The sequence below is a fragment of the Pieris brassicae genome, chromosome 1 (assembly GCF_905147105.1).
Source record: "Pieris brassicae chromosome 1, ilPieBrab1.1, whole genome shotgun sequence".
Classification (NCBI taxonomy): Eukaryota; Metazoa; Arthropoda; class Insecta; order Lepidoptera; family Pieridae; genus Pieris; species Pieris brassicae.
The window spans coordinates 5843785-5868618 of NC_059665.1; the positions used below are offsets into that span (position 1 = coordinate 5843785).

Consider the following 24834-nt stretch of genomic DNA (forward strand, 5'->3'; position numbering starts at 1 on the left):
CAGAAAGCAGTTGTGGGTTACTTTCCTGTGTATTGTGTGACCTAGTGTGCCATCTGCTTTGCGTGTAATTAAAATATCCAAAAAGGGCAGACAGTTGTTCTCATGTTCAACAGTAAATTTGATGTTGTTGTGTATTAAATTTATATGTGTTAGAAATGCAGATATTTTGTCATTCGGGAGTACTTATTTAGAATTATGTAAATAACTATAAGTTTTATTAATAATACATAGCATTAATCAGTTCAAAAAGTGTTTTTCTTAATGTGTAAAAGCTATTTTAACAAAAGACAATACTATATTAATATATTTTTTTAAATAATAGTTCAAGGCCTGGCTTATAAAAGACCAGACATAATGTCAAATTTCAGGTCGGAAGGTCGCACATGAAAAATTAACTCACATATTAATTATATTGCGGTAAAATGTACGGGCCGGGTCCAATCCGCGGTAAAACTATTGAGGTGGGAACCACCCTGTCATTGTTCTTTCATTTATTATCACTTCGTTACATCACAAAATAAATAAAAAAATAGAACATAATTAAATCAAAAGGAGGGCAACTGGCAGCCTTATCGCTTTCGAGCGATCTCTTCCAGCCAACCACTCTATTCTGCCAAATTCTACATAAGTTAGCTATAAATATATACACAATTCTAAAACCACCATTGGAAGTCTAGTTATTAGATAATTACTACTAAATATGTTGTAGAGATGATTTATTAGTATTGGATATCGGTAACTTTTTGAGGTTTTTGTGACGTGAAACATTAAAAGAACACGTTTTTAAGACAATTTAATAGATCCCATTTGAAATCGGTCAGTTTTATGTTCGTAAATAGGTTACTATGTAGTTGAGCAGTTATGCTTAACAAATTGATTAAAGAGAAATAATCGGTACGGACTCCAAACATATTTGAATCGAATTCAGTTATTACAAACAGTACAAAAGATATATCACGTAATGGTATGTCACCATAGCGTCATCGACAGGCATTACTGTTGCCAGAATATTGTTAATTTGTCTTTTTAGTTCTTTTGGCATTTTTATTGTAATCACAATAAATAATCGTTGATGGTGAAATATTCATTCATAGCCATCACTGCATTTGATACGGCAATGCTCATATTTTAAACCATTAATATAAACCGAGTACAGACTAACACATTTCCTTTACTGAACATAAAACTGGGAGTTTAATTTGTCTACACTTGTATACAGATTTGGACTCGGAGTTGGCTGATTCTTAAAAAATAAAAACATATTATATTTTAGGCTTGGTCTTTTAAAGTAGTTCTTCCACTATAGTGAAATGAGAACTTATACGTAAATGATGCTTTGTGCAGTGATCAAGGTCAAGTGAAAAGCGACACGTTCTGTATTAAAATTTTAAATTTTTGTAATTTATTCCTTAGTCAAGATTACAAAAATCACTGTGTGTTTAAAATTGATTAATGTTTTAAAATTTAAATCGTTAAATATTATATTAATGTGACACATCATTGTGTGTCAGTTACCCATTACAGAATAGTTGATATTGTGACCATAGAAAATAGGTTGTAATTCGTATTCGAAGATTGCCAATGTCATTGTCAAATGATGGCAATTGGCGGCCACAGGGCAGTAGGCAAACTGCTGATTGCTGGCCTGAATGGAGGCTGAGTAGTGTTAGCTTCGTCGTTAGTGATTAATAATAATTAACTTATAAGCGTAAGTTTTGGTAAATATAACTATTTAATAAATTTGAAAAATATTCGGTTAAGGCAGTGTGAATAATTGTTTCAAATGTTATGTTAAAAATTAAAGTAAAATTATAATATCCGGAAACCTACTTTTAAAATAACATGTTCATGAAGTAGACGTGTCTGTAAGTGTAAGCCGCTAAATTGCATTTCAACCAAAACATACACGAGTGCCCAGTAGATTATTCTTTAAATTACTAAAATCTTTGTCCCATTGTTTCAGGTGAATGGTCTTACCACTGACATTCGCGTCTTAAAATTGACATGTGGCAGTGAATAAACTAGTAAATCTTATTAGTTAAAATGTTTAGAAGTAAAATAAGGATACACACATGCCGAATTATCCTCCTTACATCGCTTGTGTGGTTGTTAGTTGATGTTGCAATACTAACTTTTTATTCCGACTGTTTTGGTGATGGTTGCAACAAGAAAACAACAAACGATTATGGATTAAGTGTAAGTGATTAATTTTATTGTTAAAAAAAGCATTACAACTCACGATTTTGAGAATTCATTTTATTTGTTAATTAATTATTGTTTTATAAGTAATTTAAATTAATAACTATAGGATGTAGAAGAATTAAGAGGCAAAAAGGCTGCCATAGCTGCTGGATTACATAGAGATGTGGGTGATGATGATACAAATCTGGAGGAGAATGAGGTAGAGCCAGAAGTTGGTGATGATGGGTTAAATTTGCCCTCATATCCAAGATCTAGGCTTAAGAAGTGGAAGCCTTCTCCACAAATAAAACCTCAAGGAGACATCCCAGGAGAAATGGGTAATGCTACAAATACAAAACAATTTAATTTATATTTGTGTTTGTCAATGTGAATTATCACCAAGTTTTATTCAAAGCTTGAAAAATGAGCCTGAGCCTGAGCCTGAGAAAAGCCTGTATTATTTTGTTTTAGGCAAACCAGTAAACATTCCAATAGAACAGGAAAAGATAATGTTGGAGAAATTTCAGGAAAATCAATTTAATTTAATGGCTAGTGACATGATCTCGTATAATAGGTCATTGACTGATGTTAGATTTGAAAAGTAAGTCAATATTATTGTATTATTAATCAAACAAGTTTTTTATTACTGATTCCAATTCATGGAGTACTAAAAATAAAGTAACAATTTTACATTTAATTTTGCTCTATTTTCTGATATTTAAATTCCATTTACATGTTTTTATTGAACTTGTTAAATACCTACGGCAAATATATTATGAAATATAGCAGAAGATTTCGTAGCCTCCTCCTCCATACACATACCTACACTCTACATAGCATTACACCCACTCTCAATAACAACAATTATTACGAGTAATCCTTTATAAGTTGCTATAATTAACAAAAACTGTGTAATTGTATTCATTCTTTAGTAGCTTTATTATCCTAGCCCGTAATAAACTCTGTCTGCAGTATTTGTTAGAAATTGGGATAGCTTGCAGGTGTAGACTGTTGTTGACGAAAAATTAGACAATTAGTAAAAGTGCAAGTTATGAACTTCATGCAAAATACTATTAGGATTTGAAAAGCAGGAGAATAAGATTTATCAAAATTGAATTCTGTTATTCACAAGAGAAACCAGATACAGTACACTGTCATCTAAAATGATAATAGCAAGATAATGCATGTTATGTTTATTTACATTGAAAAAAAAATACATCTATTACTACCAGTGTAATCAGGTTGTGCTACAACAAAGATACTGTAAAAATTTATAAATGTTTCAATATCACCTAGACATGAAAACCCATTTATATTATGTAACATATAATTATCAATTCATTTTGCAAACCTAGGTGTAAAGATAAGCCATATCCACAACTACTGCCAACAACAAGTGTTGTGATAGTTTTCCATAATGAAGCGTGGTCTACACTGATAAGAACTATATGGAGTACAATAAATAGATCACCGCGGCCACTTTTGAGGGAAATTATATTGGTTGATGATGCAAGTGAGAAAGGTAAGTTAGTTTTTTATGTGTTTTTGAAAATACTATATTTAACTATAATTAAAAAAAAATTTTATCTAATTTTTGAAGAAAAAAAATTTTCGTTTATTAGGATGATACTTATTTGTTTATTGTTGCATTTTAACGAACGTATATTACAACTTTTACACACCCCATTATGAAAAACCAATCCATTGTATATAAAAAAATACAATTGGGACTGGAATTATGCTACTTATAAATTTTACATAAATATATTTGCTATATTAACATTAGAGATAAACTAAACTACTATATATATACATATGTCATATAATTGAACTAAACTACTATAAATATATTGAAAGAAAACACTTTTTAACGGGATTGAAGATATGTATTAACAAAAGACAATACTATTTATATATTTTTTTAACAGAACATTTAGGCAAGAAGTTAGAAGAGTATATTAAAACACTGCCAGTGCCGACGCATTTGTTTCGTACGGAGAATCGTTCGGGTCTAATTCGCGCGCGACTCCTCGGCGCGAAACACGTGAAAGGTGACGTCATCACCTTCTTGGACGCTCATTGCGAGTGTACAGGTAAGATGGCCAATAAACCAATACGAGTATACATATTAAATATTTATGCTACGATTTGTGTAAAAGACTAAATTAATTTCTATAAATATTAATGTTTACTTTATTTTCTTTTATCAGTGATTCAGGTAAAAATCTTACATAGATTTCTTAGAGCACTATTTTGTACTGTCACCATCTTAGCCTTTCTAAATTTCTCAATGTAATAAACAATTTATAATATTCAAAAAATTAATTAACTAAAAAATCATAGGTTTTAGGAAGTGATTACAAAGAAATTGAAATTCCAAATAATTTTATTAAATTATCAAATTCAATAAAATTGCTTTTTTAAATCTAAAAAGTTCGTTTTCGTAGGAAAAGTTAAAAGTTTTAAATATTATTAACACGGTAAATGATTTAAAAAAATTGTATTAGTACAACAAAATTCAAAAAATTACAGAACACTAAGACTGTTAATGAAATGTTCATTTCACCTTTAGTTCACCTTAGTTTAATTAATTAGTATTGTACAAAATTAAGTCATCATAATATTACTTATTAGCCATAATTATTGTATAGCCTAATTGTAATTAATGTAAGGTCGCACTCTTTTTCGTGAACTTTATTGCAATAAAAAAAGGACAATGATGTTATAGATATGACTATATCATTATATTATTTCTAACATATTTGATTGTTTTGTGCCAACACCAAAGGTGAGATTTCGAAAGGAGACTGACGAATTATGATTGACGTATGTCAAAAGCCAATACATTTTCGACAGACTGAGCGTTAGGACTCTCGTATACCCTAAGAACTATATGTACCCGTCTCATACATATTAATAGGATAATGAATATTCAATATCGACGCCAGAAGCTGTGTTTATTGTTAACTGGCTTCTTTCGAATATTATTTCTATACATTTGTAACACAAATGTGAAGTAAAACGGGAACTTGAACGAATGTTGCATTTGTTCACCTCATTTATTTATAATCTTTATGTTCAAATCCGAGGGACGTATATAACAGCTATTTGCGACTTATGTGACTTATAGAAAAGTCGTGGTTTTTCATTATTAAAAATAATCACTGAAATTTAACCTCAAACCTAAAATGAATCCTTCTATGAATGATAAAAGTCGTTACCGTTAATTGACAAAAAATTTAACTGATAAAAATCTTCAATTCTTATTGAAATAACAAAATTATATTAAAATTGTCAGTGGTAACTTTAATTTTCAACCCAAAGCACGTTAATTAACATACAAACTTTTCCAATTAAAAGATTGTTATCGGTAAAAATATTCATTTTGCGAATTGAACCGCAGACATCTCAAGTTTTTACTGTTAATGCAATTAACAACTTTTATTGGAAAAGTGTCTTTCATACAAATACCAATTGAGAACTGTATAAAAACCCACGATTTAGTGAGTGTAGAACTATTGAAACTTGCCCAAAAAATCTCTCTCCAGTAAAATTTCTCATCTATTTAGCTAAGTTAAGCTTAGCTATCTAACTAATTTCGAGAAAAAATGGAGTGCAGATTTATTACAAATAACCTTCAAATTGAATTATAAAAGATTTTCAAAATAATATATTAATACAAGTCAAAATAAAATAAAGGTTACCACTGCCACACAAATCATTGTTTTTCAAGCCTGGTTACATTCTAATACATATTTTTATATTGAAAGTATTAATATAATTATTGTATAATCTCTCACTCTCGTGTTACAATGTTCGTTCCCATACTCCTCTGAAACAGCTCGACCGATACTTATAAATATTTTTTTGCATATTCAGTAAGTCTGAGAATCGGCTTCTATCTATCTTTCAAAGCCCTAAGTGATAATGGGTAACTAAAAAAATTGTTTTGGGGTGGACCCAAAAAATATCTTTTAATTTTTTAAACAAGTTTTATTATGATACAGCATACAAAAATACATTACGATAAATACCTAATTTTACTATAGTAGATGGGTTATTTTTATTGAACTAAAAAAATGTTTTCTGGAAATAATATACATGGCAAAACGACGTTTGCCGGGTCAGGTAGTAATTTATAATTATCACAATTTTAAAACATTTCTTTTGTTTCATTCATTTCGATAAGAAGTAATTGACATGAAACAATTTTTCATCGATTCATGGAACACATGAATTTGCTGCGGTAATACGATAAAGACCGATACAAATCTAAGACATGTTTTAATTAAATTATTGATTTAATATATTTATGTTACTTTTTCCTGGTTAACTTAACTCTTGGTACCGGCAACGGTTATATACATTAAGGTACATTATGTAAGTAGCCCCATTAAATGCTAGGTATACATATTTTAGTAACCGGCACAGTATTTTTATAGGGCAAGGTATGATTATAGGTCAAGAGTTTAGCATAAGCACTAAGTCAATACTAATTATTTTAAAAGCTTCAGAGATGTATGGTAGAAACGTATATATATGGATTTTAATGAAAGATCTAGCTTTTTTACATATAACAATGTTTTTTTAGATGATAATTAAAAGTTCAGTAAACCTCATAAGCAATTATAAAATTTTCGTTATTTACTTACGTACCTCCGTCGGGAGGTGATAAATCAGTATAGAAAAAGACGCTTCCGTAATTATATCGCGCTAAAACTACTATATATATAGTACCGCGCTATACTTATTGATTTATTCATATTGCTAGAAATGGCTAGTCAAAGCGACTCAGGTCGACAAAATTCGGTCAAAGATCAACCTTATTATACGCGCTAAGTGGAATGACATGCTATAACGAATTTAACTCAACATTTACCAATGCGATTTGCTTAAAGGTGTCAATCAACGCAAAAATATTTTCATTGATTGATTTGGTACAAAATTATTCCAATATATTTTGTATTTAAATAATACTTGCTTATGAATGCCTATGCTAGCCATATATATGCTACCATATAGCCTATACCCATAACCGTTTTAGATTCAAATATCGACGGCGTGTCAATGCAGATTGATGCACCCATTAAAATAATACGGAAATTATGCTTTGATTTTTTGCGCCTTAGTTTCGAATGTCACTAAACGGTCGGTTTCTTCCACAGAGGGTTGGTTGGAACCGCTCCTCGCGAGGATCGTTGAAGACAGGACTACAGTTGTATGTCCGATCATTGATGTTATTTCGGACTCAACATTCGAGTACATTCAAGCTTCGGACATGACGTGGGGCGGTTTTAATTGGAAACTCAACTTCAGATGGTGAGTGCTTTTGACATTATTTTAGTAATTAATGGACTGCAGTGGCCGATACTTGAATGTAATTAAAGTATTTTATTTAATTTAAAATACAAAAATGGAGTATTTTGGTTCTAGGGCTGAATTATCTGATATTATTATTTATTGTTTACATCTAGCTTTTACAAATAGTTTTGACCTTTTATTGGGTTAAGTGGTTAAAATAAAGTTCTATTCAAATTAGTGCTCAAAAATAATAAAGTTGTTCGGACGGTTTGAAGTCCTTCGTTCCACAACTGAGCGTTTCATAAGTCAGTTTTTTTATAGATGCTTAGGCATAAACTCGCATCAATACAATGTGGAAAAAGCTGTTCTTCAGGAAAAGATGCCTTCTGGCAATGTGAGTGTCCATGGGCGGCAGTATCGCTTAACATCAGATGAGACTTCTGCCCGTTTTATAAAGAAAACATTTTGTCTATAATTTAATTTATAGATTTGATTCTGAATAAGATTAGCCGTTAAAGTACCACTTGTTTATAGGCTTTCACGTAATTAATGTGAAATTATATAGAAAAAGATTTAAAACAAAATTTAATACAGGATATAAATAGTGGTAGAAATTTTCATAGAAGTTCACGTCTCAAGGTTAGGGCGATCGTAACACAAGATTGTTTTGGTTGCATAACCCCACCATTGTTCGCGCTACGTTCGTTTAGTATATAGCTCTATTTATACTCTAAATAGGTAGGCCTCGTTTATATATGGGACTGAATGTCCTATTAATATGTCGTGGCCTATCCTAAATTCCCAATTGTATTGTTATTGCTTGTTAGAGGCATTTACACACGTTTATGGAAATATTTAATATCAAACTATTATATGAAACAATAATATACTGTTTGTACTGAAAAACTCAAACTACGATACGAATCTTTCTACGAATTATGTAGTTTATTTTTAATATTTATTATATACACTAATATTATAACTGTACTACGGATTGATAGAACATATCTACAAAAAGGCCGCGATAACATGTCTAAAAAAAAAGAATGAATTTATCTGATTTTCTACAGGATTATATTATGTCCTGATTATAGGCCCTCGGGAAGAAAAATTGTAAAAGAATTTTTAGAAAATCCGGTTTATTTTTCGTATACCAAGGTTTTGGTGCTTTATTATTAACAGTGGTTTATTTTTATTATTTATTGTGCTTGCTAAGCGTGCTCATCCTGATGTGATGACGTTTTGGGTTTCGAGCCCCGGCTGTGCATCAATTTACACATATTGACGTTGACGCATTGCATATAATACTCACGCATTTAATACTTATATAGTGAAGGAAAACATCGTGTAAACAAAAACAAAAATTCGGCATGTGTAAGGCTGATCACCTTCTTTTTATTTGGAATCAAATTCGTAACGTAGAATATAAATACTAACTCACAAGCACGAATAATACAATAGGGGAGAAATAATTGGCGGCAATATACAATTCATTTGCACTTGGCACAACCTCTACTGACACAATTCAAAAAAAATCTAATTGGACGGTTTCAATGCACCAATAACTGAAAAGTGACGTTTTTGTTTAAAACATAAACAAAAAAACAGACTCTGTACGGAGTTTGTTTTTTAAATTAACAATTAGTTTACTTAAAAAAGGTCCAACTTTTTAATAATATCCCGGCTATTGCATATTAAATTACCCGTATTTTATTCTACATATTTAAAAAAGGAAGCAATTTATTATGACAAATGTCTTGACTAGTCATCATGCTCTCATATAATGCAATACAGTTTTATATTAAACATTTGTGACAAAGGTACCTTATTGGTACCCTATAGGTACCATCTATATAGGTTATATAGGTATCCACAGCAAGCCATACTTTTCTATAATCTAATTAAAGTCATACATCACAAACTATGATTATAAACCCGAGTTAATCTATTAGAGATCTCTTACTTTCTCACACATTGAATCATATTTGCATTGATGAGATGATAAGATGATGATCTACGATAACGAAGTATGGGCATTAAAGGCTAAGAAATTCTAAAACTAACCTCTCTTCAGCTAAAATCTGTCTTTTTTTCATCAAGTATTAAACACTTTTTGTCAGAAAGAGACGAAAAAGTACTTTAGTTAAAATAAGGGCAATTAGGTTTAGTTTTTATGAATAAGGTAACCCCTTTATTACACAGGGCAAGCCTTATTTATCAATATGGTCAGTCATTAATGATTTCAATTACCATATTTAAAAAAAAAACGTAACACACTTATCACCTAATCCTCATTAAGTAAATTCTCTTTTAAATCCGGAATTAAAAAAGTAATAATTTGTAGTAACATTTTTTAAAATAATTCCACAATCGTGTCATCGGGTTAACAAGCCGTCAATAACAATATCTGTCATTTTTGTTGTATGTTTGTATATTAGAAACGATATTATATGATAGTCACGTGACAAAGCTTATGTCACTTCCATACAAATTTGTTTAGCGGTCACGACTATCGAAAAGTGATTCTCTCACAAGCCCCTAATTATATTAGAGAAAGCACTATCTTAAGCCTTAATATATGTATATGTTTTGTTTTAAGTAGGTGAGCCTTGAAACTTCATTCCATGTTTATAGGCATTTTCACCAAATAATAGAAAATTGATAATGACGTTTATTCATCATAGTCACGCATTGTAATTATGTCTTTCATGGTTGAGTTGATACTTGTGTATACTTACAGTAAGGAATATGCTTTATACATTAAGAAACAAATCTTTCATATAAAAATATTTTTTTTATTCATGTTGCGATTTTTCGTCTAATTATAAAATATAATTCTAATTTTCGTGACTTCGTAACAGTGATAAATAATAGTTGATCGTTTTATTAAGAATTCTCATTACTCTACATACATATGCTTGCATTCTATTATTTATTTAACACTTCGTTGCAATGTATCAGTTTTAATTAAAGTGGTTTCGTATAATAATTATATAATAAGAAAGGCAACGTGCGGCCGCTGTAAAGAAACATAAAATAAAATAACATCGACGAAAGTCCATACCGACTCAGTTTATATAAAATATCTTAGGCATAAAGAATATAACAAAACAAAACAAATGGAGATGGTGAAAAGGGACACAGTTGCGATAATCTTGTAATACCTGTTTAAACGAAAGTGCTGCTGAAAAACTGCGTTGCTGGCCTTTTAAGAATTGGTAACTCTTTTGAAGGATCCTAATTCGAATTGGAATTAATTATTATTAGTACATATGTTTATTTGGAAATACTTCCACATAGTGGTGGTTCACGGTAAAAACTGCTTTACATAACGCTCAGTTGTTGAACGACGGACGTGGAGGTGATATGGGTGGAATTTCCTATTCTACCTTGACGTCCGATGATGAAACAGCTGCAGGTATTAATCCGCACAAGTCCTTCGAACACATTTCGAACATGGTTTATGCAAAATTTAACGGCAAGGGATAATTTCTGTTGTGTCACAATCGAGTCAAAAATACTTTAGTTTTTTATTAGATTTCACACTATGGAGTTAGTTATATTTCCGGATATCGAATATTACTTTATTTTAATTAAATTTTTCTTTGAATTCTCGTGAATAATGTTTATTGTTTCATCTTGTCCAGAGGCTCTTATCATAAGTACGGCACTTATTCGTATTCGTTATGCACATTGTTAATTTATTGATAGAACTGGTTTTGTATGTGAACTTTAGCTTAGACGCGGAGAAAGGTGGCCTTGGTACATCATAAAGGCCACGTAGCAATAAATATTGGTATTGGTTTTGAAGCGTACAGTACAGTTTCCGTATCCGGCGGTTCTAAATTTGAATTCCAACGAAGTAATAAATGAACGGGTTTATGACTTTAAGTTGCCTGTTATATTTAATTAACATTAAAAAAGGATTTTAAACAAATTAATAAGGGAATGTAATTTTACGGCTCCATTCAAATTTAAATTTGGAGAACGAACAGTTTGCTGCAATCATGTTAGGAAAAGCGGGATACGGAAATAGAATTTATATTGATCTATGATTTGGTTTACAGTACTAACTTTCCGGTTCCGGTTCTATTTATATATATTTGTGTCTGTAATTGCACTCCTAAACAGCTGGATTTTGATGTTTTTTTTTACTTCAATTGATTCGAGAATGTTTTAGATTTGGATGATGTTTTTTGTTTAACGTGTGTACAGTATAACTAATTACAAATTATATTCATAGATTGGTTTCATTTTAATATTTGTTCTTTTGTGCTTTTTGTAAAACTTGGAATATTTTTTATTAACTTTGATGAGAATGAAAGTAAAATGATTATTGTAGACAATCAGTCTCGCGTTATAACCGGCTATGTTAAATTCAGGTTGGCCATGACATCCGACAGTGCTAGTTAAACAACTTCGTTTTAGATTATGTATGTTTGTTTTATTCAGTGGAAATAAAATATTTTCTTACTTTGCTTTGCTTACTACATGTGCCTGATAAGCGATAGGTTACCTGACCAAACTTTAATTGTTACGAAACACCAATAGTTGGTGATAATATCCTAAGTCTTAGAATTTACTTGCGCGGTAAGCTGTGCTTTGTTTCCAAAACTATAACTCAAATATAGTTTCAAACGGTCAATAACTCAAATGTTGACCAGGATCTGTTAATATTTTATTTTATAAATCATTAGGTGATCAGCCCATTGCCTGATACACGCCGTTGACTTTTTGGATCTTAGGAATGACGGTTTCTTCACAATATTTTCCTTTACCGTACGGGCGGGTGTTGAATGCGCACATAGAAAGTCTATTGCACAGCCGGGGTTCGAAACTAAAACCTCAGGTATGATGGTTGGATGAGTTAGGCCAACAATCTTCAACATACCGTGGAGAAGACAATTGTTCAAATATACGTAATACGCGGTCATTGCTAAAACAAAATATATTTTTAATTTATACAAAGCTATACGACACACATTTGATTGAATGTAATGATGATAGAACCCTTGTGGCGTCGTCCATGCGTCGGGTTGTCTCTCTCCCTAAAATATGGCGAGGTGACCGATGGCTGACCATGCGTAATACTCGTAAACGGGTGCTACTTGTGGTGACTGGTGGTACTTGAATTCGTGTATGCGGTGATGTTAGTTATTTTTGACTATGAATTTGCGTGTTGTTCCCACGAGAATGTAAGTGCGTGCTCCTATTTCACCATGCCTTGTGCTGATGTCATGTGAACGATTAAAAAGAGTGGCCCAGAGGTTATTGCCAGTTCTTCTCTTCCGTTCTACGCCCTTGATTTGAGAACTGGCAGTAAATGTAAAATTAGAAGCATTTGATGTTTATTCCTTGTTTATTGACGTTTATAAGTGTACATTGTGTTACCTATATGAATAAATGATTTGTGACTTTGACTTAGAATGGAATCCTTATGTAAGAAAATATTTTGAAAGTGTTTAAAGAAAATAGTCAGAACGGTCAGGAACAAACATTATAAAAAAAATAAACAAACCTTAGGCATAATCTCTGAAACTTATAAAATACTGGCCACCATAATGTTTCAGGACTTGAAAAGTATTTTAAGTGTGTAAACAAATTTGAGGGGACTTTTGACTATGTGGCTACCCAATGAAATATTTCCTAACCAATTCGACGTAGGGTCCTTTAAGAAACACCTGATGAGCGTTCCAATTTATAAAAAGCTGGCAACGCTTTCGCGAGCCTCTAGCGTTGAATGTTTCCATGGGTATCACTTCACATAAGGTGAGCGTACTGCCCATATGCCACCTGTTCTATACAGAACATTTCTTTTAAACTGAAAACCATTCAATATAAACAAATACCCTAAAAAACTTTTTCCAAAATTGAGTACTGGCTGACTGCAATAGGCCTGGAAGGTGTAACTAGTGCACCATGTCTTAACTCTTTTTAATACTCTTTTCCTATAAAATAATAAACATATAACTTAAGAATTCCTACTCACATATGGCAAATGAAATATAGGTTGACAATTGGGTGAATTCGTACGGATTCGTCTAGAGTTACAGTAGCTTGTGGTTGTGGTTAATGATTAACAGACCTTCTACTTAAGTATTGGTCATATGTATGTAACAATTTTCAATACCAATCTGTACTAATATATGGATCTCAAACTTGGGCAGTAACTAAAGCGCAGCATAACTACAGGTGTGTAAAGATCGATGTAACGATGTATAATAGGGATAGAAATAGATTTAAAAAAAAAACAAATATATAATTTAAAAGAATAGCTAAGGCAACAGTTATCACATAAAAACCAATAAAGTTAAGTGGAAATAGGCGAGGCATATATGAGGATTAGAAAAGTAGAGCAACAAAGTACTAAACCGGTGTACTGGATAGACAATTTGGAAGGTGGATGCACCAGATTAAGGAAACAGCAGGTGATGCATGGTGGCAGAGTGCAGACAGAAAGGCAGGCAGCGGCGAGATTTGGAAAGAGGCCTTTGTTAAACCACATAGCATTGAATGAGATGACGTAATTATAAATATGAAGTATCTGAAATATAAGGCTTTTATTATTGAAAGAAAACAATTTTTTAACCGGATTAAAGCTATTTGTATTATTATAAACTTATAATAATTTACATAATTTTAAATTAATTTCCGACGTTTCGCGTGCTATATATTATAAGTTTATAATAATACAGATAGATTTGATCCGGTTAAAAAATTGTTTTCTTTCAATAATAAAAGTTATGTTAACCAAAGACAATACTATAGGCTTTTATTATTATTAATATGTAGCAATTATAGCGCGTGCGCGCTTTCAACTCTGGTTGTGCAGAGCCCGGCTGTGCTAATGGATTTTCTATACATGCAATTGAGGTTTAGGAAAAGTACTCGGTGAGAAACTTGACCGTAAGAAAAGCGCCTAAGCCGTCTGTTTTAGAATCTTAACGTATGTCTTTATAAAGGGTTTCGTCATGTTTTAAATATGTTTATTATTTCATACATCTTTAATGTGTCAAAAGAATATATTAAAAGTAAAAAAAGTCTTTATTTACATAGTACTGATTGATTAGCAAGAGTAGCTTTAGCATGCGACTTCCATCTCTAAGGTCGTAGATTACAACCCCGGGTATGCAGCAAGTAGATGTATTTGCGCATATAACAGCTCGTGACGAAACCAGCATACTTCAGACCCAAAAAGACGGAGTGTGTTAGGCACAGAAGGCCGATCTCCCACTTACCTATTAAAAAAAACAAATTATCACGAATATAATAGAAATTGGTCCAGACCTTAAAAGTGGCCAGTTTTTTATTGATTGTTGAAGTGGTAATCGAAAATGATTTAGCATTTTCGATTTACATATATTTGCCAATCGCTAACAAAGAAAAATCGATTTACAAAAGATTTATTATATGTACTTTTGTAACTTAATACATTTGTGCAGATATTATAATCCCACTGTATATAAATGTGTGCGCTATTAATGCTATTAATACAACTGTTATAATATAAGTTTGTATAATTATGAAATAATTATACAACCAACACTGGTGTGAATTTGCATATAATATGTTTTTTCCTACTTTTTATTACGAATTTACTAATTCGATCACCAATCAATAACGATCTTGTTTTGAGATGTAAATTTTAGGAAGTTTGACATTTAGTAGAGCAAACGAGGTTGTCACTTCACACACGATTAAGTGCTCAGCTCTCTTGGTCAAATTAGTTATTTTATAAAATTATTATATTAATTCCATCGACCAAATTATTACAGCAGTCAAAGCAGTAGGAATTTCTATTAAAAACATAGTAATTGATACAAATTCATTTAACCTGTACTGTTTATAAATGTTTTACAGTTGTAAAAATACAGTTTGTATTTGTCTTAAAAACGTCGATTTGGTTTATTAACACAAGTAACCTAGACCTAAAGAAATCCCATAGTATGACGATTTAATTAGTATATTTAGTCTCATTTACTACTAAAACGGCGGCGAGTCGGCACAACTTGATTTTCTAACGGATGTTTAGTTGACAAACCATATAAAATGTGTACGTATGTACTCACTCGTACAACACATTGCACGCTATAATAATTATGTTGTAGTTTTTTCGCTCTTACATCTTATACAGATGTATTCGTGTATTGTTTATGTAATATTTGATTTATGTTATTTTATCTTTTAAGACCTTAATATGTACTATCTAGAAACGTTTTTGTAGCTTCATTGCGTGTTAGTAGAATGAAGCCAAAACTGTATCTCCAGGTGCAGACACGGTGAATGCTAAAGTGAAAAATACTTAATTTGACATTAAGTAGTAGTAAAGAAATTATACAATTCTATGTGTATTACAGGTACCGCGTACCAGAGCGTGAAATGGCAAGAAGAGGTGGTGACCGAACAGCTCCTTTACGCACGCCTACAATGGCTGGTGGCCTTTTTGCCATCGACAGGGAATATTTCTACAAAATCGGCTCTTACGACCAGGGGATGGACATCTGGGGTGGAGAGAACTTGGAGATGAGCTTCAGGGTATCGTATACGACTTATTTATGGTGAATTTCGATATCAAGGGTAACATTAGGCCGATTAATGTGTCTGCAAGTTACCGAATATGAAACAGGCCAACGAAATTATTGATACTAGTATACCACGTAATAATAAAAGCCCAACATTAGTATGAAATAACGATAGCCCTGGCAAAAATGTCCAAATGACCCATTAATTGGTACTTTCTGGGGTGAAGGTGTGGCAGTGCGGCGGGCGCCTTGAAATAGTGCCTTGCTCTCACGTCGGCCACGTGTTTCGTGATAAATCGCCGTACTCATTCCCCGGTGGAGTTCAAAACGTGGTCCTCCATAACGCGGCAAGAGTTGCCGAAGTGTGGATGGACGAATGGGGAGAGTTCTATTACGCCATGAATCCAGGTTCGGTTGAACTTGCGTACGCGTTGCACGTTTTGCCAAAAGATACAGAGTTTTTTTTTGTGAACTGAATTATTATGAGAGGGAAAATGTTAAAATTCACTTTTATTGGAGTGTCAAACTTCGGCGTTCTTTATACTTGTGTAGTAAATGATGTAATTAGCTAATTATAATCGTGACCTAATATTACTTGGAAAGTTTGATTTACCAAATCGCGTGATATTTTTAGATGTTAAATTGAAACCAATATAATACATTATATAAAACAGAAAATACAATTAAGGCGAATAGATAAAACAATTAAGGCGTGTAAACTTATTAATGGATCATGTGCGTATGTCGTTGCTTTATCGTGTGATAATCTTCGAGCAATTAGCTTGATTTTACGTCGGCTCTTTGATTTCAAAACTTAATATTGATCGATTACGATTTGATTTATTTTCGGTTTTGGTTTATCAATAATGAATAACAGCTGGATTTTAAGTAACATGACAATTAATACGTGTAAAGATATTTGATATTTATTGTAAGACAATTAGGGCTTATATTTCCGTTTAAACATCTTTTAGCGTCGATTATTCTATTCAATCTTTATTAAGATCTTTGAAGTTTCGTATAAGCGAATAAGGACTTTATTTCGAAGCAATACAATTCTTATTGGTATAAATAATAATTATTTTAGGTGAAAATGAATTGGCAAAGCGTGAAACGCTCGCACAAAGTTTTGTTGTGGCTTGGGAGTATTAACAGTTTGTGTGTTATTAACGCTTAATAACATTTGATGATCATTGCAACTGCATTCCATCTTTGTTTCATTATTTTCATATTTCGCTTTATATTGCATGCTTATATTTTCCCTTTAATCTTATCCTTTAGGAAGTTTCGTTCTTTTGTCTTTTGTTTTGCTTCTTCTCAATGCAGAAGCAATGAGGTTTAAATATTAAAAATCCCACAGCAATTCTTCGCGGAGAGTATTGAATGGTTTTAAATAAGCAAAGGTCATTGACTCGTACAGTTCGCAGTAACCTTGAAGGGTCTTTCGTACTAATTATAGTTACGCCATTTGTTTCTGTTACGGATTCGGAGCACAGCTACTAAGGAACTAAGGAATGGTATAATTACTTATTAGAAGCGGCGATACAACCTTTTAGGTCTGGCCCTCAAATTTCATTATCTGTTTCGTGATTTTTTGTTTTTAATACGTACGTTGCCTTGTGATCAGCCTTCTGTAGATCGTATCGTCATCTTATAGTTCGGAATAGGTTTATAAATATGAAGATCTTTGCTTAATAAATTACTATAACCGAGTTTGAGATGAAACATATATCACGATACTCTCCGTGTCATGGCTTAATAGAATAGTATAATTTAAAAAAAAACAAACTTAACCATTACTGATTGAATTGTATATTAAATATATTTATTAAGTTATATGTATAATGTATATCACAGATGGATCTCGTACATCTAACAAACACCTACCTATTTCTTATGCAAAAGAATGGTAAGATTTATGTGATCAGGCGCACTAGACCGCAGGTAATTATTACACATAGTATTGTATTGACGTACACTGTGCAGTTACGCAGTATAAACGTTTAAAATTAACTGAATGTTTTCTGTTTATTCAGTTGTTTAAATATGTAATCCTTTATTATAACATTTATATAATTAACATTATTTATGTCTTAAATGTTTACTGAATATGCAAATATTGGGGAATTTTCCATTGGCTTAACGATGTATATTGTTTAATATATTTAATAATTATATTATATAGCATAATGTGTTGATTTTGAGACGAACGCATTTGTTTCATCTCACGCTCAATAACAGTGAAAATTGTTTATATAACAACTATATAAAAGGGTTGCGGCGGCATAATCGTGTTTATAAACATTTTTTTCTAAATGTTTATTATATTAGTAAATCATACTTGACCGTACCACTGCACCTGGGGCCCTAGAGAAAATTTTTGGGCGACAGGTCTACCTGGTAGTGTAAAAATGGGCACCTGTATATTAGCATGTGGGACCTTTGTTCAAGGTTTAGTCTCCCCAAGTTTCAGTAAGGTCCAACGTTTTAAAAATTTTGTTTGGTACTTCAACCAGTGTTTCCGTCGTAATTTTATCGCCTACAGTCTCGACCATGCGAGTGAAAGCTGACTGCTGATAGCAGTTTTGTTTTGTCGTCTTATAAAATTCACGATATCTAGAATTTGCCAAATTCTTCAAACGGACATCTAGTGGGCTTAGTATCGATTCCATACATGACTAATACATCTAAGCTTATTGGCAATTATCGTAGCCGTTATCTTGATAGTTCACAGAAGTTAATTGGGGTAATTATAAAATAATGGTCTTTGTTATGTGTTTTTAATCGCGGAAGGTATTTAATAGTATAGGAAATACGAAAGGATTTCAGATTATTGTTGAATTGAAATAAATTGCTGTCCTGTCGCAATTCTTCATATAGACACGGACAATATTTAACACAGTTATATGTTGATTTCTCTAACGAAGTTACCTATCATAACGTAAAATATGTCTATTCTGTATTTGATAGATATACTTTTTGTGTTAATGCGGGTAATAACAAATTTAGAATATGTTGTTGTATTGTGGTTTAAGATCGTCTTGCCATGTGGTAATAAGATTCAACGATGTCACGTCATGACACAGCTCAATTGACCTTTGAATAAATTTCATGCGCATTTCGAAAGTGAAATCAAATAAGTTTTTGATTGTGTAGTAAGTAATACATGATCTCTCACTTTATACATTATTATCATTATTGTCACATCATAATTTTCGCATGACAAATCCGGGAGAATGCCGGGAAGTAAGTCAGTTATTGCAATACAATTATTCTGACAGTTTTGGTAGCTTAAGACTTCGTCCTCTATAGGATTACTTGTTGCCTAGGGTTTTGATGACAAAAGACCGTGTGCAAAGAGTCTAAGAGTATCTCAATATATATATTTGACCTTGATATCCTTATTGTTCCTCGTCAGTATTTCCTTCATCGTTTTTTATTTCCCCTTTGCCGGGAATATCGTGTGTACTTTTGCCCAAGTACCAGATTGAACATATCCCTCTAAGCTAGAAAAAAATGGTATCAAGTATGCAATACCAGACTTGTGCCCCAGGTATGGATGTGTGGGGGCACTCTGGAGATAGCGCCATGCTCCCACGTGGGCCACGTGTTCCGCAAGACCACACCCTATTCGTTCCCGGGAGGGACGGGCCGTGTCGTGAACCACAACAACGCGCGTCTCGCCGAAGTCTGGCTTGACGACTGGAAACATTTCTACTACAATATTAACCCAGGTTATTGTGACTTATATATGGCGTGAACGTGTCGCGAGGTATATTTGGGTTTACTTTTGTAATTGATTCGACAAAAAAATGCTATTAAAAGGCCGATGAAAATGTGCATTAAGAAAACTAATTTACTCTATGATATGACTTTACGTCAGATCCAAACTTGGATGTACACACTTACGAATCAAGTTTGATACATTCTGTTTGAAGGCGTTTTCAGTAATGCCGGAAGTAAAGCAAGCAATGAATATACTGTATAGTAACGAAATCATTATAGTAAATAAAAATTACATATTTTAATCAACATAAATGATGTATTAATATTATTGGTACTTCTATGTTAATATTCCCAAATCGCCATTATCGAGAAAACAATTATCCATTTCTACGCCAAATAAAAGTTATAATCCTGACCAATTCTTTATCTATTTATATAAACCATTAATATTTCATATAAATATTTGATATAATATGATCGCTATTATTGCTATTTCCCGTTATATGCATCATTGGGTTATATCATTGCATTAACACATTTTAATTCATTAAATAACTCGCAACACGCGTCATGGTTAACCCACTTGTTCTTGTTCTGCTAATTATAATTAATGATTTTATCACTTACGTTTAACAATCTTTTAATTACATCATTATTCCGGTATTTTTATCATTACATTCGGTATTAGTTGACATTTATGCCGAATAAGAATGAGTTGATAATATGGTTATGGGGATGTTTTATGTATTCTAATGCATGTTTAATATTTATATAATATTTTGTTAGCGATTTTGTATTAATGATGCGTGAGTAGGTGCCTTGAACGTGCCCGTCGGTGACGTCACTGAACGGAAGGCTTTGCGGGAGAAGCTGAAATGCAAGAGCTTCAGATGGTACCTGGAGAATATTTATCCGGAGAGTCAGATGCCTCTTGAATATTATTATTTGGGAGAGGTGAGTAATTTTTTTGCAGAAGGACATGAGGCTCATCTCGTTCCAGTAGATAAATTTAGAAAAAAAAACGAATGCGTAAATTTCAGACTGCATTTGTAATAGATCCAAATAAGTTGTTTATGTATAAGCAGTAGTCATTAATAAAAATAATAATTTAAAAGGAAGCAATGCACGCTCGCGCTCTTTTGCATTGAGTGTCCATGGGCGGCGGTATCATTTAACATTAGGTGAGCTTCCTGCCCGTTTGCCCGTTCTTTAAAATAAAATATCATATTTATATACAAGAATTGTAGATCTCTGATTATTATAATATGTGTATGCGATAATAATCTCGTATCACTATCAACACAACTGATAAGAAAATAAATCAGTGTTTATCGTGTCTGATTGTTTATTGATACGTTATCAACACTAACACATATATTGTGTAATAATCTTGGTATCCATTAGGCCTTGTGGCTAAGTTTTGTGATGACACCGGGGTGCCTGGGGCTCGATACAAATTAAAATTTATTTTGTAAATAGGACATCAAGTTACAAAAGCGTCATAGACTAAACACGATAAATGTTCCTTAGATGTTCTGGTCTGTTTGTTCTTATTTTTAGATATTAAGATCGGAATCAGCCCTCGTATCCTTACTTTAAATAATTATCTTGAGATCAACCAATTTAGTTTCTGTATGCAATAAAAAACTTATACTTACTTTATTCCAAACTTTTAGATTCGAAACGCTGAAACGTCTAATTGCCTTGACACGCTGGGCGGGAAAGCTGGACAGCCTCTGGGAATGGGATACTGTCATGGAATGGGTGGAAATCAGGTAAAATTAATAATTTGAATGCCAAATTATTCCTAAATAACTGGTCAAAATTTAAATTCAAATTGAACTATTTTGGGAGCGTTCAAGTATTACGTCACGCAATTTTTGGAGATTCTTGACCCCCCCTCATGAAACGCACCGTAACGTTTTCTGTATCCAATAGTAAAACGTTTCGTGATCACACCCAGTGACTCTTTATACCTAAAACTTACCATTATGTGGTGTAAAGTAATGGAAAGTAGAAAATAATATTATCCATAACGCGTAATTCAATCCTTTAGTTATTTTTAATATATATATGTATAGAAACATTCCGTTTCAAATAATTTGAGTTTTTTGTTTTATAGGGATTTAAATTACATGTGGATTTTTTTAAATATTTCCAGGTATTCGCATATACAAAACGCAAGCAGATTATGTCTGATGACAATTGCCTTGATGCGGCTCACCCGAGGGGTCCAATTAAGCTAATCCGGTGTCATGGGATGCGAGGAAACCAGGAGTGGACTTATGACGCTAAGGTAGATCTTAAATTTTCTTCATAACGGCCCAGGTCTAAGGAGTCAGAATTCGCGCTGAATCTCTTAATTACAAAAATAAATAATAAACTCTATCACGATTATAGAGGTTCACATCGGGTTATTCTTGGGTTTATTATCGAGCGAGGTATTACTTAAATTACACGAATAAAGATCATTACAATTAGAACCCACTTAGTGTATTTTTTTATTCAATTTTCTACCAAAGCAGCAACTTCACACTTAAGGGCCTATACGGTCGCACAACTCCAAAAAAGTACATTGTTTCTTTCAATTTTTTGTCATCGTTTCTTGAAGTATGGCAAATGGAAAAAATATATGGAGTAGTTGAGTAGTTTTTGTATCCATTTTGAAAGATCGATACACGATTTAAATAACTTCGCTCGATAGAAAAAAATTCAAACATAGCCAATTTTTAATACTTCGAATTCATTTTATGACGAAAATGTATATAGAACATGATTTTGAAATGTACACGACATTTTATAGCAAATCAAGTAAAAAAAATTCAGAAAAAAAAGATAAAAATACATTAAATGTTTTACATAACTGATTGTTTTTACGGGCCGGCGCGCCTCAGCGCTCCAGCTCTCCATTGCGTACCGCAGTCCACCCCGAGACACTGACACAGCAATACGTGCTGGGATGGGGCCTTAAAAGCCATCTTGTCCCTTTTGGACGGGGCCGGGTAACAGCGAAGCCTTATCGCCTCACCCCGTCCAGCATTCAGGACTCCACCCTACACAGAATTATCGGGAAATTTAGCAATAAGATAAAAAGACCTTATAGTAGAAACAGCTACCACCTCGTGTATTAAAAGATTTCTATTGAAGATTATAATTGTAATATATTTTAGTTGCGCACGATAAAGCACTCCAACACGGGTATGTGCCTTACAAAGCCCGAGTCGGCGGATGTATGGAAGCCGGTCCTGAGGGCGTGTGATAAGTCAAGGGGACAGCAATGGCTGATGCAACTTGACTTCAAGTGGCAAGCCCGTCGCAGCTAGTGCACCTCGATAATGTAAGGTTTTTAATTACTATTATGAAACCGTTTTTTTTGTAGTTTAATATTTTTGTGGAACTTGTTATAGACAGCTAGTTTCAATAACTTATTAGTTAAGAAAAACACTTTTTGAACGGATTAAAGCCATAGCTTTATATTATTATTAAAACTTTTTATTTATTATAAAAAAATATTAAAATAATTATTATTTACATAATCCTAAATTTTAATTTTTTTTTCCGACGTTTCGCGTGCTTTACAGCGTGCGTAGTCACGGCGACGGTGAAGTTTTAATAATAATACATAGCTTTAAACCGTACAAAAAGTGTTTTTCTTAATGTGTAAAAGCTATTTTAACAAAAGACAATACTAACTTATTAGTTATTTATACTTTCCTCGAAAGTCCACGGTAGTATTCACTGAACGACTTAATTAATATTATGCTCTATAGTTAGTACCATATTATGGCGTATATTATACCCGTGCGTTCTAGTTACGCACGCACGTGAGCCTTTGCGTATTACCTGCGTAGGTTTAAAATTAAGACAAGTCCAACTTTTACCTGCAATAATGTCGAAGAAACCGTAGAGAATGTGTTATACATTTGGGGGGATCTCGCGAGACTCAACACGAAGTTGTAAAAAAGTTCCTGGACACATGAGCAGGGAAGTAGATGTAAAAACATCTACTGTGCTTCAATCCATGTTTAAGGCCGTATAAGTGTAAAATAAAATTATTTTTATTTATTCCAGATTTAACAACGATAGACCACAACAGTCTTCCCCTATCGTTATATATTAGATTCTTTTATTCCTATGTCTAGTTTTATAACGACTTTGCCCAATTTGACAATACATCTCGTATTTCCTGATGTTGCTCAAACTGTTTGTTTGCTCTTGGAATTATTTAGCGTAAGATTGTAATGGTACGATGGTATTTTGAGATTAAATCCACGTTGGAAATTTTTGCGTTATCAACGTTTTATAAGTGTTTCTAATCGTGTTCAAATACGCAAATAAATAAATTATATAAGCTAAATTTAAATTTTGGAATTAGATACAGTTTTTAGCAGTTCCAATATTTAATACATCTATATTTAAGATGTCTTCAAAAATTTGATTAATACATGTATGTATATCATGTCCAATAACTCCAAAGGCAAAATGAGCAGCTTTTTAGTTTTCTTTATCTTTCTTCTTTATTTAAAACGCCTTAAAAGCTTATGTATTTAGGTTAATATTGTGTGAGTTATACATGTCCGAATACTGAAAGGTCTTCCAAATAATTTCCGTAATTTGATTTTTGCGTATTTGAATTATTATTAGGCTAAAGGAATTTCGATAATGCCCATTTGAGTTTTGAGGTGTGAAGTGATAAGTCAAAAGTTGGCGTTTTCCAGAAATTATCACGAATTTATTGTTAATGTTCCATAATTGTTTAACGCTTATTTCTGTTTCGAGTTCTGTGACTGTTGAAGTTTTCACGAGATTTTACATTTCCATTTATTTTCTCGATGAACAATTGACAGTTTAGAATTACATTTTTTCAATTACAAACAGAATTGTTTGATATGTTTTTTGAATGTTTCCCTTATTTCAGTTTGGTTTTGGAATTCTACGCGTCACCTTAATTTCGTTTTCCTCCTCTCTTGGAGACTTACGCTTTAGAAAACATCCCTTGTTACATATAAACTTAAATTCTTTATAATTATTTGTTAACGTCCCAAAAAAAAAAAAACCAATTTTTACACCTTTGTAATAAGATGTCATTTTGCTATCGAGGGAA

General features: G+C 32.4%; 1 protein-coding gene across 2 annotated transcripts; it reads left to right on the top strand.

Annotated features, from left to right (window-relative positions):
- The first annotated feature begins 1598 nt into the window (after window positions 1-1598).
- On the top strand, window positions 1599-24834 carry LOC123706552 (polypeptide N-acetylgalactosaminyltransferase 5). 2 transcript variants are annotated; one of them, XM_045668074.1, is made up of 14 exons: window positions 1599-1708; window positions 1964-2196; window positions 2309-2519; window positions 2653-2782; window positions 3537-3703; window positions 4110-4274; window positions 7347-7500; window positions 15840-16017; window positions 16232-16412; window positions 20545-20684; window positions 21407-21505; window positions 21892-22026; window positions 22901-23067; window positions 23802-24834. In XM_045668074.1, the coding sequence occupies exons 2-13, from the start codon at window positions 2044-2046 to the stop codon at window positions 23051-23053; spliced, it is 1866 nt and encodes a 621-aa protein (XP_045524030.1). In that variant the 5' UTR covers window positions 1599-1708; window positions 1964-2043; the 3' UTR covers window positions 23054-23067; window positions 23802-24834. The 2 variants fall into 2 exon arrangements, with proteins under 2 accessions (XP_045524030.1, XP_045515938.1); XM_045659982.1 differs by having other exon boundaries at window positions 1616-1718.